Source organism: Pan paniscus, chromosome 2 (assembly GCF_029289425.2).
Source record: "Pan paniscus chromosome 2, NHGRI_mPanPan1-v2.0_pri, whole genome shotgun sequence".
Taxonomy (NCBI): Eukaryota; Metazoa; Chordata; class Mammalia; order Primates; family Hominidae; genus Pan; species Pan paniscus.
This window is the reverse complement of record NC_085926.1, coordinates 30789389-30805120: the sequence shown is the minus strand read 5'-3', so window position 1 is coordinate 30805120 and position 15732 is coordinate 30789389. Positions and strand designations below refer to the sequence as shown.

General features: G+C 39.5%; 1 protein-coding gene across 1 annotated transcript in view; it reads left to right on the top strand.

Moving 5' to 3' along the window:
* GADL1 (glutamate decarboxylase like 1) overlaps positions 1-15732 on the top strand; it is a 168959-nt gene that overhangs the window by 78955 nt on the left and 74272 nt on the right. Inside the window, exon 12 of the mRNA XM_008951617.3 lies at positions 15022-15221. Coding sequence (XP_008949865.1) covers positions 15022-15221 — 200 coding nt within the window. The remainder of the gene's footprint in view (positions 1-15021; positions 15222-15732) is intronic.

Below are 15732 nucleotides of genomic sequence, written 5' to 3'. Positions count from 1 at the left end.
CCTGGCAAGTTCAATAAACAGATAAAACAAGTGGATAAATATAGTAACCCATTAAATCCACATATCAATCCCATGAGGTAGGGACTATTCCCCTTCCCACTGTACAGATGAGGAACCTGAATACAGAAAGCATAAATAACATGCTCACGGCCATGAAGCTCATAAAGGATGAAACTGGGATTCAGTCAGTCATGCTTAGTCCGCAATCCATGCTTTTAACCACACAGCTTATGTGTGCCTAAAACAAGATGGCAGGTAATGGATCAACCCTGTTTCCCGCCTAAAACTGAATTTTAAAGCCATAACAGTGTACAGAAATAGAAAACATTGATTTAGAAAGATAAAACCTGATTGTTTAATCCCCTTTGGAACCTATACAAAATGAAGTAGTAATGCTGATGATTTTGCTAATTCTAACTCATTTCCAAAGCCAGTCTGATTAAACTGACCTATAAATCTCCACCTAACTCAATTCGGTCCCCAGACTCTTGCCTATAGGTTTTTCTCATTACACTTTCCCTCTTTCAGCCAAGGTTGTACAGAAATTCTGTAGACATAGTCACTCTCCCCCAGGATTTGCAGTCATGGTTGTTCTAAATACATCTGGTTCTCTTGTTCCCTTCGGGACACTTGCAATCTGTCAGGCAACGGTTTTCTTGTTTGGTTTGGAAACTATAATTCTCATACCTGGAGACCTAGAATTGTGCCAGAGAATCGTAAATGTCATCACATAGCCCTCCTTCTAACCGACCAGAGAGAACTGTCTACTTTCCCTCCCTGCCTTCTTGTTCCTTTACTAGTAGCTTCCACTTGCTGTTTGCAGTAAAACAGAAAATGAACCCAAATTTAACCAGTTTTATCACAGAGTAATTTTTTTTCTTCTTGGGGCATCGGGGGAACAATGAAAATTAGAAATTATCAGCCAGTATGGGTCTTGATTTTCAAATGCCATTCTCTATGGGAATTGTGTAAAATGTTTCTCAAATCCAGAAAGGCAAATAAACCATGGCCATTTTATTTCCCAGTTTAAGTATCTCTTTTAGTGGCTAAGTATTTACTGTGTAAAAGGGATTAAAAATTTGCCTTAATGAAAATGAAAGAATTTTTTTTTTTTTTTTAAATGAGACAGAGTCTGGCTCTGTCACCCAGGCTGGAGTGCAGTGGCACAATCTCGGCTCATTGAAATCTCTTCCTCCCAGGTTCAAGTGATTATCCGGCCTCAGCCTTCCACGTAGCTGGGATTACAGGTGCCCACCACCATGCCCAGCTAATTTTTATATTTTTAGTACAGGCAGGATCTCACTATCTTGGCCAGGCTGATCTCGAACTCTTATTCTTTTTTTTTAATCAAGAATAATGTCTCTGGTTTTGCAGCCTTCATGTAAACGTTTAACTTTTTCTGCCTCTACAAATTTGGAAATGACTATCTTATGGAATGTCTCTTCACTGGAATGTCTTAAAGCATGGGGTCTAAAAATTATGGCCCTTGGGTTAAACCTGGCCTGTCACCTGTTCTTATAAAGTTTTATTAGAACACAGGCATGCTCATTTAAATATTCTCTATGGCAGCTTTCATGCTACAACCATAGAGTTCAGTGGTTGTGATAGAGATCATATGGCTTGCAAACCTGAAAGTATTTACTACCTGGCCCTATACAGATAAGATTCTATCTATCCTATATAGGATATATAAGATGGACTCACTTGCTCATCCTTGTTTTAGAACATCCAGAGATGTGGGTTTGCTTTACCCAGTCTTTAAGGCTATAGTTTGAACTGGGAAATTCTGGGATTAACTATGATTTCTCAGTGGGTAAATGAACCTATGGACATTGAAACCCAGCAAGATTTGTGTTCAAATTATTCCTCTGCTTGGGACTGCCTTGTGTGACTTTGACAAGCCATTTAACCTTTCTGAACCTTGATGCTTTTATCTGTATAATGAAGACACCTTCTGTTTTGAAAAACTAACATTAAATGAGATAATGTTCAAACGTGTGCAGTGCATTGTTAATCAAGTAGTAAGCATACAATAAATGTAATTTCCTTTTTCCTTGTTATGACTATGTTGAGGAGTAACCCAGATGCTAATGCACAGGCTCTTTCTGCCTGAACAAATAGCCATTAGTATAGTGGAAACATTTTTTGTCATTTCAGCGCATTTCTGTATTTTATCATAAGTCCTTGAAAACATGCTATTGTCCACTACATCTTTTGTTCTATCCAAAGATTCTGCCAAGTACTTCCTAAATGTTTAACTGCTATTTAAGGATAGTTTTAAATAGGACTGCTCATGATGATAGTAATGTCAGTAATATCCCACAAATCTTCAATGGGATTTATACAAAGACGACCAGGGAACTCGTGTTTCAGAACTTGCATTCCTGCATAGCATTTTCCTGTCTGTGAAATCAATCTCCTACCTATACTCCAGGCCTCAGAGGCCAGACCTCTCAAGAATGCTCAAACTCCAAGAAATGTAGGCCACAGGCCTTACTGCTACAGGTAAAATTCAAATGTAAAATTCTATTTGAGAAGGAACCATGCCTTTGTTGACAGCATCACAATAAGCTGGGGACATAGATTGATTTTGTTAAGTATTGTGCTCTTGGTGAAGAATTGCTCTTCCAGCCTCATTCCAAAGCAGAACACTCACTCTGTGTCTGTTTTGTCCAGTTTGAAAGAACATTTCTATATGTCTGTCTGCCTATTCTGGAGAGATGCAATTAATCCATCTAGACTGAAGAAATATGTCCTGTGTTAATAAATATATTTTTTCCAGGCATTTACTTAAACATCATGCCACAAATAATCCAAATATCTCCAGGAGGTGGGCTGCAGTGCAATATTATTATCCTCAATTTGCAGATGAATGAAAATGTTATATGATGAAGCAAGGTGATGTAGTTGACAGTTACATAGCAAATACCTGAAGTTCAGAAGGAGCAAATGACTACTGAATGCCTTTGCCATACTATGCATCAGTTCCTAGGTATGCCAAAAATTTTTCAAATTCTGTAATCTCTTCTGTTTCCCTTCTCATGTGCCTTGTGTGTGTGCAGACACTCCAGGCTTCCTCACTGCATTTTCTCTTGGCTTTGAACCTCATTTCTTCTGTTCCACATTCTCCCCCTTTTATTTCCCCTTCCTTCTCTTCTTCCCTGATCTACCCTACCTCCCTCACTTCTATCTCTCTTCTCTCCTTCCTCCTGTCCTCCTCCCAATCCTACCATATTGTAGGCTACCTAAAATCCCTTTCGCAACAAAGTAGGGTCTCAAATGGATCCCAGAAACTCAGAGTTAGCAATAATATGAGAAGAGGAAGGATCACAGTTCTTCCTATCAGAGCCAAGTGAGCAAAGTTCCCCTATCTGTTGATACTAGCTTCTGAACACAAGTTTTTCTTCTTCCATATCACAGTAACATAGTGATAGTTTGCCTGTATCCCCACCCAAATCTCATTTTGAATTGTAGCTCCCACAATTCCTTTGTGTTGTGGGAGGACCCAGTGGGAAGTAGTTGAATCATGGGGGCAGGTCTTTCCCATGCTATTCTTATAATAGTAAGTCTTACAAGATCTGATGGTTTTAGAAAGGGGAGTTTCCCTGCACAAGTTCTCTTGTCTGTTGCCATGAGCAATGTGCCTTTCACCTTCCACCATGATTATGAGGGCTTCCCAGCTACGTGGAACTGTGAGTCCATTAAACTTCTTTTGTAAATTGCCCAGTCTCTGGTATATCTATGAGCAGCATGAAAACAGACTAATATACATAGCAAAGCAAAAGGTTGAATAGGTTAGGGTTCTTGGTTTTGTTTGTACATTTCATCCATGCCATAACCCATGGACTTAGGTTTTATAGTTTGGAGCTTCTTTTTTTTCTTCCACTGATTAAGACTTCAGCATGGACCACATGTAACCCATATTCTCTTTGGGTTGCATGGAATAAAGCCATTCTTCACTTGTATTCACACAAATAAAACTCTTATAATGGGTACTAGTAGCAAAAAAATAAGTCAGATAATCACCCTGGTTTATATGTTATCAGAAAAACTCAACACTTCAGACTTCTGTAGTCCCAACATGAATGTAATGTTGACTTAAACTTCTAGATCAGGATTTTTCAATGTGAGATCAAGACCCATCAGAGCAGTGGTTTCCAATCCTGGCTGCACCTTAGCATCACTGGGAAACATTTTAAACAATAACACTGCCCTTACTTCACACTGAAAATTCTGGTTTTTTGGCCTTGAGTAGGAACCCTGCAATGTTATTTTGGGGCAAAAAAAACCCATATGATTCTAATGTTATCCAGGGTTAACAATCACTGTACCAATTGTTCTTGAGTTACACAGTCAATTGTAAGTCATGCCAGCTTTTTATTTTTTTCCTTTAAATTAACAGAACAGACTGAAATCGAAAAAATCAGTATGCACTCCATGTGGTAATAATGTGTACTATTCCATGAAATTTTTCTTTCAGTTTCATGTGTGGTAGGGCGGATACTGTGTCACTATTTAAAAATAATTTCTTACTGTGAATTCTAGTCAGAGTTTGAAAAACACTGTTTTAGATTATCTTTAATAGAGAAGGTGTGTGGATTGTTGCCTAGGGAAAATCGAAAAATCTCCATCTGTCCTGAGAAGCCCGATTGTACTATTTTTAAATGCTTGTAGGGCATGCAGAGGTATTGCCAAGTGATCTCTGCACTATCAAATGTTTCTTAACTATTTATAGAGGCACTTACACATTCTCTAAGAAACTGAGTCCAACTTTCCTCTCTTGTAGGCAGCGTTATGGTTTAAAATTATTAAGTTGCATTTCTAAAAATATCTTTTAGTTCAGTCTCCTCATTTTCTAAGCAGCTCATTCTAACCCTTAGTTAGGGGTATTTAAGGAAGATTTACACTCTGGGAGAAAATATCTCAGATCTTGTACTAAAGTATGCTAGCAGTTCTCTGAAAATTCCTAACGGGTCTGCAAGCCCTGAAACTTAAAGCTTTCTGGAATCTTCCAAGAGGCTTTCTGGAAGGGGAAGGGGAGTCTTGATCTCAACACTAAGTGTTCAGAATATTTCAGAAGTCAGTGGTTTTTACAGATGATAAACTGATCCAGTGCCTGTGAGCTCTTAGCAGTTCATAGCTGGTAATGTGTAAACCACTATCAAGAAGGCTGGTATGTTTCCAGCCCCACCCTTGTAGCATGAGGGGGAGGGACTTCCCTCCCCCCTCCCCCTCTTCTTTCATTTTGCGTGGAAGGCTGCTATTTCTTTTGCGCATTTTGCTGTGAGACTACTGTGGGTGACTGGGAGAGAGAGTAGCTAGGATGACAAACGAGAAGAAAGGCGAGCCAGAGGAGGGTGCGGCCAAGAGAGGACTGGGGGCTCATGGGAGGGACCTGGGGAGTATTGCCCACTGCACAAACATGCCGTTTCCTGCCCTTCTGCCTTGAGCTGGACACAGGGCTGTAGGATCTCTTTGATAACTTATTACGTAAAGCATTATACACAGTGGGAAAGTGAGGATTTTGAACAACCACAAAAACGTCAAATGTATTAAGGAAAGAAGCAACTGACCTCAGCTTTGTAAAGCAACTTAAGAATTTTCAAGAGCATATCAACCAAAGGGCCAAAGGTGGAAGACAAACACAGATCTCTCTCTATATATATATATCTCTATATCTACCTATGTATCTGTCTGTCTATATATATCATGTAACTTTTCTTTCATAGTATCATGAATTGAAATGCTGATGTTTTCTCAAAGAACACATTTTCACAGATAGCTGTGAAGTTAAAAGCATTGTATCAATTAACTGAAATGAGAGGAAATCACATTTTGTGGGAAACCTAGCACACAGCACCCAGAAACTTTCTGGAAACAACTTGAACCAGGCAGACCATCAAGCCAGTTTGTGAAAGGGCTGATAGCACACAGTTTTTGAGAAACTGGAGATCGAAATAAACTCGAGGAAAGGAGATGTCAAAATGGCAAGACAAAAGCTCAAATATGTCACTATATGGCAGAAGAGAACAGGGCAGACTGTTCACCAGAACAGAAATTCACTCACAAGCACCTCATGTATCAGCAAACTTCATTACATAGCTTATAAACTTCAGAATATTTGAGAAAATATTAGAGCAAGATTGTTGTCTCCTTATAGCCTCATGCTCCTTAAATTGAAATAAGACAAAAAATATGTATATATACCCACAGAATATGCATAGAGACCCTTCTTGCAGTATGAATTTTATGCAATGATTTTTTGGAGGAAAAGGTGTGTTTAAAAATTTCACTTTTTGTTAATATATACTTGTAATAAATCCAAGTAATATAAAAATATGAGCTTAAATGAAAGTTCTCTACAATCCCACCTCTAAACTATTAAAACAAAAAGTATCAGCAAACTTCTGTACAAAACATCTTCCAGAAAGTACAAGAGATCATGGGAAGGAAGTGAGAATTGGAGAACAAATTGAGGATTTGAGTGGAGATTGATCTATAGGCGATACCAGTGATTGGAAAATGCTTGACTGGAATGGGAAAGATAGCTGAGTCAATATCAAAAAATGATTCAGAACTGGTAATAGAAGCAAGTGTTTATATCATGATTTGAACCTCCTACATTGAAACATCCAATGGAGCACAATGTGTCTGCCTCTTGAATTAGCCTCTCAAATTGCAGATGAAAAGGCAAATAGGAATTCAGATTTGATGGTAAATTCAAAAGATAATTGTGACCCTTTATAAAAAATAAGTTCTCTCTCCAAGCTGTATGCAAACTGGATTTTAAATATTTTCTACTCTGACAAAGAATGAAAAATCTACAGCAGAAAGAAAATGAATTAACTAAATAAATCCAAGTAAAGAAATGAATTAAAGACATGCCATAGGAAAAAATGCAAGATGTTTATTTGAAGATGTCAGAAATGAAAGAATACCTGCTTTGGATTATAGGTGAACATAAATACAGCAAAATGCAGAAATATTGTGAGTAGACACTCAGGAAATGAGTCCTGGCTGGTTAAAGCTGAAGGCAAATTCCCAATTATAAGTGAATAGCTCTTACAGTAGAGTTGAGTATATGAAGCACACTCTCCACCACCGTTTAGTCACTGTGCATGAGACAGGGAAAACAGAGGTTACACAGAAGAACAGACACAGGAGAGTGAGGTGAACATAAGTGCAAAGATGGTGAGGTTTCAAATGATTTTGATGACCTGCTCTCATTCTTATCATAGGACTTGTAACATGTTGTATACATTTGAAAGCCAGAAAGAGGGAATATTTATAACACTGAGGGAAAAAAAAAAAAAGAGATAAAAGTAGTGGATGGACTTGCATTTAGAGAAATGAAGAGAGAGGGTTATTTTTCCCATTTTCTAACTTCATACATCAGCATTTTAGACAAAAAAGGCAAAAGATTCATAAAAGTAGTGGGCTAATATAAGAATCTGTATGTTAGATGACATCCAAATAGTCTGCTGGTTTCCACAAGCTCAAAATGCACCCATTTACACAGACGCTTTGTATTGACCTGTACTTTAGCACTTGAAATCTCACATTTGAATGATATCCTTTTTTTTTTTTTTTTTTTTTTTTGAGATAGAGTCCTGCTCTGTCGCCCAGGCCAGCGTGCAGGAACGCTATCTCAGCTCACTGCAACCTCTGCCTCCCAGGTTCAAGCGATTCTCCTGCCTCAGCCTCCCAAGTAGCTAGGATTACAGGCATGCAACCACCATGCCCAGTTAATTTTTGTATTTTTAGTAGAGATGGGGTTTCAACCATTGGTCAGGCTGGTCTCCAACTCCTGACCTCAAGTGATCTGCCCACCTCGGCCTCCCAAAGTGCTGGGATTACAGGCGTGGGCCACTGGGCCCGGCCGGTTCATCCTTTGCTTCTCTCTTCCTTTTTCCACCTCTCTGCCCTGCCATTCCCTTGCTCTTTCCCTCCCCTCCTCCTTTCTTTTCTTCCTTCTCAGACTATTCATGGCCCAACCTAATACACTGACCTTTTACTTGGGTCAGTCTGATTTGCTTCCTTTTGGGAAAAACACTGTTTTATTTCCCCCCCCCCCGAAGGGGTCTCTCTCTGTTGCCCAGGCTGGAGTGCAGTGGCAAAATCTCGGCTCACTGCAATCTCCACCTCCCGGGTTCAAACGATTCTTCTGCCTCAGCCTCCCGAGTAGCTGGGACTACAGTCATGTGCCACCATACCTGCCTGATTTTTGTATTTTTAGTAGAGATGGTGTTTCGTCATGTTGGCCAGGCTGCTCTCAAACTCCTGACCTCAAGTGATCTGCCCGACTCAGCCTCCCAAAGTGCTGGGATTACAGGCATGAGCCACTGCACCCGGCCGCACATCCACTATTGTCCTCTGCTTACTCTCTTCCTTTCACCCCCACACCAACTACACAGGAGTTAACCATTTTTCCCTCTTTGCTTAAGGAAACGGAGAAAACTCAAGTTACACCTGGCCATTTGATGGCTCCTTAGCTCTCAAGTCCACCTAGCATCCCTACCCTGGGTCATTCTTATTTTATGTGATGCCTTTAGAGTGTTCCATTTAAACTACACTGAGACTTGTAAAGACCCACAGCATCTACCAAGGACATCAAGTATGGGAGCTTAATTCAGTCAGGATCCATTCCATTTGAAGGATGTAGAGCATTGATAACTCTTCCTGTTGCTTTAAGATTTCTTGTAATATGTTCTGTCAACTCAGCCTACTTCTATAACTGTTTAACTGGCAAATACATTCCATTAAAAAGGAAGGTGGGGGAGGGTTGTAATATGTTCATTTCATAAACAGTGGGGAAGTCTAGAGCTGATGTTCTGTTCTGTAGCTTGCCTGGGGAAATAAAGGAAACCAAAGGAAGAACAGGCAGTGACAGCTGGGAGGGGTCAGGGGATACTGGAATGTTCGAGAAGAGGAAGAGTGGTGGGTAAGATTTTTGGCTTAAGACTAAAGAGTATTCCCAGTTAACATTAGTTCCTTCGATTTTCATAATACTTATGTATGATGGGTAGAGCAAGTAACAGCATTTTCATTAGGCCAATGAGAAAAATGAAGCCCAAGATGTTAAGTGACAGGCTTTGAGCTCTGACACCAAGTAACTAAATCAAAAGCAGAATTCACATCTGCTGATTCTCACTTTATTCTGCCAGATTAGTAATGAAGTTTTAAGTTGTAATATCTGTAGGAGCCTGGGAAGATTCCATCACTAATCATTCTTATTGTGGCATTTAAGATGCATGGTGACTTGGCTACTCTAGATTTCTGGCCTGAACTCTCCAGCTATGGCCCACCTCCTTAATTAGCTCCAGTTGTACTCAATTAGTTCTGTTCTCTCATCTGTCCAGCTGTCCCTCACTTTTCAGCTCTCAGCTTCTTCTGAAAAGCCATCTCTCACACCTCTAAGGTGGTGAATATGACCCTCATTTGTGCTCTGTCGTGCCTTGTTCTTTCTCCTATTCTAGCACTGGACAGTAGTGGCTTGTTTTTTCTGCTCCTATTCCCATCTGAAATGCCTTAAGGATGGTGACTTTTTATTTGCCATTACATCTCCAGTGCTTAGCACAGCTTTCAGCCTATATTAAGGTACCCAAATATTTGATCAATAAAGAAAGCCAATATCAGATGGCATAATCATTTTAAAAGTTCACTTTTATATTTTAGATTACAGCCAAGTCTTTTATTTGCAACCTAAATTTGATTTTGCACATTACGCCAACAAATACTAACCCAGACACTTAGCACCTTCATGGGCTTGTATACCGAGGCTCCTGGCATGGTAGTGCTTGTTATATAATAGGTCCTCAATACATAATTTTTAGATGAATTATTAAAAGATTAATATTCCTATTTTCTAAGTCATTTAGACCATTTTTTTTGCATGTAAATATGGTGACATAGGACAGAATATAGGAAGGGCCATACGGGAAGAGCTTTTGGTAGCTTTTCTTTGATGAGCTGAAAAACATGATTGCAAGGAGGAAATACAAAGGTTTGTTGTTGTGGAGAGCAAGGATCCTCCCACCCAGGCCACAGACCTGTACCGGTTCATGGCCTGTTAGGAACCGGGCCACACAGCAGGAGATGAGTGGTAGGTGAGCAAGCATTACCACCTGAGCTCCGCCTCCCGTAAGATCAGTCTTGGCATTAGATTCTCATAGGAGTGCAAACTCTATTGTGAACCGTGCATAAGAGGGATCTAGGTCACGTGATTCTTATGAGACTCTAATGCCTGATTTGAGGTAGAACTGTTTCTTCCTGAAACCATCTCCCCCACACCACACCCCACATCTGTGGAAAAACTGTCTCCCATGAGCACTGGTCCCTGGTGCCAAAAAAAAAAAAAAAAAAAAAAAAATGCTGGGGACTGCTGGTGCACAGAATCCTGACTTAGTAGACCCATGGGATCACTGACCAAAAAGAGACCGCAGATTCTGATCTGGCCTATAGAAATCAAAGATGGCTTGGTAATCTTGGTCAGGAGAATATGCAACCTACGGATTAATTCTTTCACATAATGAGTGAATATTTTCCATAATGTTACCAGATTCACAAGTATTCATAAAGATCTCAAAATGCTTTAAAAACAGGATATTACTGGTGGTAAGACCAGAGGTCATGTTTATAGGAAAAAATAAGAGTTTGAAACAGGATCTTAGTTATTCTGACCTCTAGCTCAGTGTTCTCTCTTCTGCCATTTTCCTTTTCACCAGCCTCTCCAAATGGAGCACCCTCTTTCACACGTATTTAAGTGCCCACTGTCAATGCAATAAAGTATAATAGGTTAGCGTTCAGGCCCTGAATCTAAGCAGTTTTGGTTTGAAACCTAGCCCTATCACGTAGTAGCTACATGAACTTAGGTAATTAACTTGCTGTGTTGCAAAATGTACAATGGAGTTGACAAAAATAGAATTTATCTCACTGGGTTGTGAAATTTAAGTGAGTTATTACATATGAAGTGTCTGGAAAATAGTAAGAGCTCAATAAATGTTAGCTCTGGTCACTATTATGTGCGCTAGGTTAGGTGTTGTGATTGCAAAGAGGGAAAGTTAAAGTTGTGTTTTCTGTGCTTGTCATTGGCTTCTCTTTACTGTATAATCCAATCCATTCTTTACTTTCCTCCACTTTGCTCTGCAAAAGGGCCAGACTCCTAAAAGCCGTATTTTCCAGGCTCTTTTGCCAATTGGCTTCCTGCTAGGTTTGGTCACAAAAGGTTCATATACGATAGTGAGGTTAGGAGGCCAAGAGTCTCTCTCTACATGGGTAATGTTAAAGAAAACCAGAACCAGACAGTAAAGTAGTAAAAACAGACTTTGTTCAGGAACTACTGCAATGAGGAAGATAGACCTCAGTATAACCGGATTCACTTCTGAATATAGCATGGACAAGTAGGGATTCATAGCCAAGGGGCAGGTTGGGAGTCAGTGGGTGGAAAATGACTAAGAAAACGTTAGGAATAAAAGGATACAGGTTAGACATCTAACAAGATTCTTGCTGAAGGCAGGCTAGAATAGTCAGATAACAAGTAAGAAGGATGAAGAATTTGGTCAGATAAAGGGAGATATCGGGGTGGGGGATTCTTTCCAAGCTGACTAGCAAGATTCTTGCTACAATAGGGTGATGAATTTACAGAAAGATAAATGTCAAGGTGGAGACCTAGAGGACACAGACTAAGTAACTAAATGTTAGTCAAAAACAGAATCTTTGTTAGTAGCACCACCAGCAGAAGTTGTCTCTCTGTCATTTCCTGTCTTCAAACAGAGCCTCTCTCCATGCTCACAGATTCTACTTGGAAGCTTTGGTTTTCAGGCTTCCTACCAGCTTTCCATATGTAGGGAGCGAGGCCAATATAGGCTACAATAGAACAAGACGAAAGGACATATTCCTGATAATGGATATTACTAAGTACCGGATTCAACTGTGCCTGAAGATTATATATGACTAGATTATTAAATATACAAAAGCCTATAAAAATACTCCCTTTTGCTTAAACTTCTTTCATTTGCCACTGTATAAGTCCTAATACAATGTCTACTAATCCCTGAGGAGAGTTTGAATTAATATCACAATATAAAGCAATTTGTATTTTCATTGGATACTTGTCTCTGAAAGCCATATTACTAATATTTATTGTCCTGCTAGGATTAAGAGTATGAAGATGAGCAAGATAAATATGGTGCTTCTCTTTGATAGCACAATAATAATTATTTTCAACAATGTTAAGTTTTACTATACTTATTCTAAAATGTTTTCTCTGAACATCTCAACATCTTCTCTTAGTTGATGTCTTAAAACTAAAGGACATCTCATCCATTTTAATACAAGGACATAAACTAAAATGCAAAGTGAAATCTTTGGGAGGAAAGTTTATTTTTGATAAAGTAAATCCCAAGCCTCCAGTTGTTCTTTAGGAAACCTTCCCAAGGCAGAATTTTTTAGTGCCATAAAATTAACTGTCACTATTGCAGGACAATTGTTTATTCTGTTGTTTGCTTTCTTGGCTCTCTTGTTCTCCACTTGCTTATGATGATGCAATTTGTCTTCTGATAATGGATGAGCCTCCTCTCCCTTTCAATCACTACCATAGGCCCCTAAAACTTGCTCAAGAAATGTCCAAAGTTCGTTTGCTTTGGGGATTTTTAATCTTTCATGGTTGGTGACAGTAAATTTATAATCATAATGCAAGTGTGTGGGTGCCTGTGTCGTGAACATGTGTGCATGATTTGTCCTTGAAGTACATGCAGTGGCCTTTTAGTGTTATAATATATGGTCAGTGTAGTTGCTATGGAAACAACCAAATTTCCTGACTTTTGAGGGCAGGGAGATGCAGCAGTGCCAACTGTGATCAGAGGAGAGATATTGATGATAAAATCTAAGACTTAAAAAAGTAAGGGATTTTTCTACTTTAGTGTTCAGGTCAGAGCAGTCTGCTCTTTCCCTGTATCTCTCAAGAATACCCATCGGAACCAGGCTGAAGGCATACTAATATTTTTTTTTCTTATTATTCTAGAGACAGGGTCCCACTGTGTTGCGTAGGCTGGTGAGCTGTGGTGTGCTCACAGCTCACTGCAGCCTCGACCTCATGGGGGCTCAAGTGGTCTTCCCACTTCAGGCATACGCCACAACCACAGGCACATGCCAACCATGCCCAACTAATTTTTATGTTTGTAGAGATGGGGTCTATGTTTCCCAGGCTTGTATCAAACTGCTGGCCTCAGATGATCCTCTTGCCTCAGCTCTCCAAAGCATTGGGATTACAGGTGTGAGCCACAGTGCCCAGCCTTATCAGTTTTATACTCAGTTTATTGTGGATACTGGATGAGGGGCATATTGCAATTCTTGGTTATATTTGGTATATAATTTCTCTGTAGTATAAAATCATATTTTTGTAATAGAATATATTTAGATCCAGACTAGTATCTACACAAGACAATGTTGCTTAAATTAAGTCAGCAAACTTATGCTTTCATTTGAAATGTGATATCTTGAGATTTCCTTTTCATTCAGCTAATTAGCACAAGCTGATTAGTCAAATGAAGCACATTTAATACATTCTCTGACCAGAAGGAAACATTTTCTAGGACCCCCATGTCTACTGAGAAGCTTTTTTGTAGCTTCCTGTACAGCACTAGTAGTTTTGCATTGTTAAAGTTTGGAAAATTCACCAAATGAGAAGCTCATGCAACTGTGTTTGTTCTATTCATACCACATGTCAGGGCATTGAGAGTGGAATCATTGTCTTGATAGCTTAATGAGAGTGCTCTGTGCCCAGCACAGTGTTAAGCTGCATGGATATAACAATGGATAGGAAATGATTCCTGCTCCCAATAACCTGCTTGACCACACAAGGAGAGAATATAGGTAGTGACTGCTCATTACATGCGGAAAGCACAGGACCAAGGCCAACAAATGCAGCCAAATACCAGTTATTCCTTTGAGCCCAATGAGATGGGCAGATGAAGCTGAAGGGGAAGAAAAAGTTGAGATGGGACCTGATAGCAGGGCAGACCTGGGAAAGAAGGCAGGCTATGTTTAGTGTCAGTAAACTTCACAGCTTATAAATAGACTGCATATATTCTTTTGAAAGTGTCAAGTATCATAATAAAATAGCGAGTTAGATTCAAGCAAATGGTATAAGACAAGACATAGATGAGACATGATGTAGTGGTTCAAGGACATTGAGTACATTGGTTCCACTGAGGAGCATAAGGATCTAAAATATTTTGGGGGAGTTGTCAGGGCTGTAAATGATCGATTAGGAAATCTTGGCTTTTGTAGACACTAGATGACATTGAAGACAACATGGCTTCAACTTTAATGATTTGAGGTCGAGGCAAAGGCCCTATAATCGTGATGAATAGTAAATTATCACCCATTTCTTAATGATAACAAGTCAGTAAATGCAAATGGAATTTGGTTGCAAATAAGACCAGCATGAGACAAACACAAAAGGCCCTGTGGGATTATGGCTGATGTTCTGTGGTAGTGAAAACTTATTGGCTCTTGTTTACCTCTTCCATAGCTCTTTCACTGGGTTTTTATCCCTGAGTTATGTTGGGTCTAGCCTTTTCAAATGAATATGAAGGAGAAGGTCTTAAAACCTAGGTTTTTTTGCTTATGAAATTGTATAACATATGTAAATATGTCAGTTTTTTTTTTTCTGGCCAATGGAGAGCACTTTGAGTTATAGAGAGTTTTATTCACACTGAAAAGCTGGGCCACTTTGATGTCATAGTTATAATGACATGGTCTTCTCAGCTTCTCAATACTCAGTAAAATTGTGAAGATGGATTTTAGCATTGTCAACTCTGAAGTTTTGTTTGGTAACACCGTGGGTAATGTATATCTGAAAGTCAATGTACACTGATTGTGTCTGATGTAAGGCAGTCATAAAGTGAGATGTACACTTGGCACAGGTAGAATATACACATTGTGTGTGTACATGTGTTTGCTTCAAAATCAAGTTATATTCTAAAGTTTAACAGTCTTGTAATCTTTTCTTTTTCGAAGGATCTTCTTAAAAAATGCTACTCTGCCAAGGCATCTTACCTCTTCCAGCAGGATAAATTCTATGATGTGAGCTATGACACAGGAGACAAGTCTATCCAATGTAGCAGAAGACCAGATGCATTCAAGTTCTGGATGACCTGGAAGGCCCTGGGTACATTAGGCCTTGAAGAAAGAGTTAATCGTGCTCTTGCTTTATCTAGGTACTAGCTTCTCTCTCTCTCTCTCTGTGTGTGTGTGTGTGTGTGTGTGTGTCCATCTGTGTCTGTAATAGGAAGACCTAAGGAAAGTAATACTTGAAATGTGTTGCAAGTACATGTTTTCATTTGTGCATTCTTTATTTCATCCAATACACATTTTCTCAGTACCTACTAAGTGTTAGGAATTATGAACAGAGCAGTCCTACCACCTCCCTCCAAGATCCCTAGCCTACTGAGATACACAAATGACCCTCATTTTTGGCAAGGTGAGGTATAGAGTCCAAGACCAATCAGGAGGGCTCTCTAATGTGTTCTTGAGGAACACTGGCAGAGGCTCCTTGGAGGAAGTGACTTTCAACTGAGATCTAATGAAGAGAAGGTGGTATCGTTTGACTCTGTGTCCCCGCCCAAATCTCATCTTGAATTGTATTCCCGTAATTCCCAGGTGTTGTGGGAGAGACCTGGTGGGAAATAATTTGAATTATGTGAGCTATTTTCCCCATACTGCACTGAT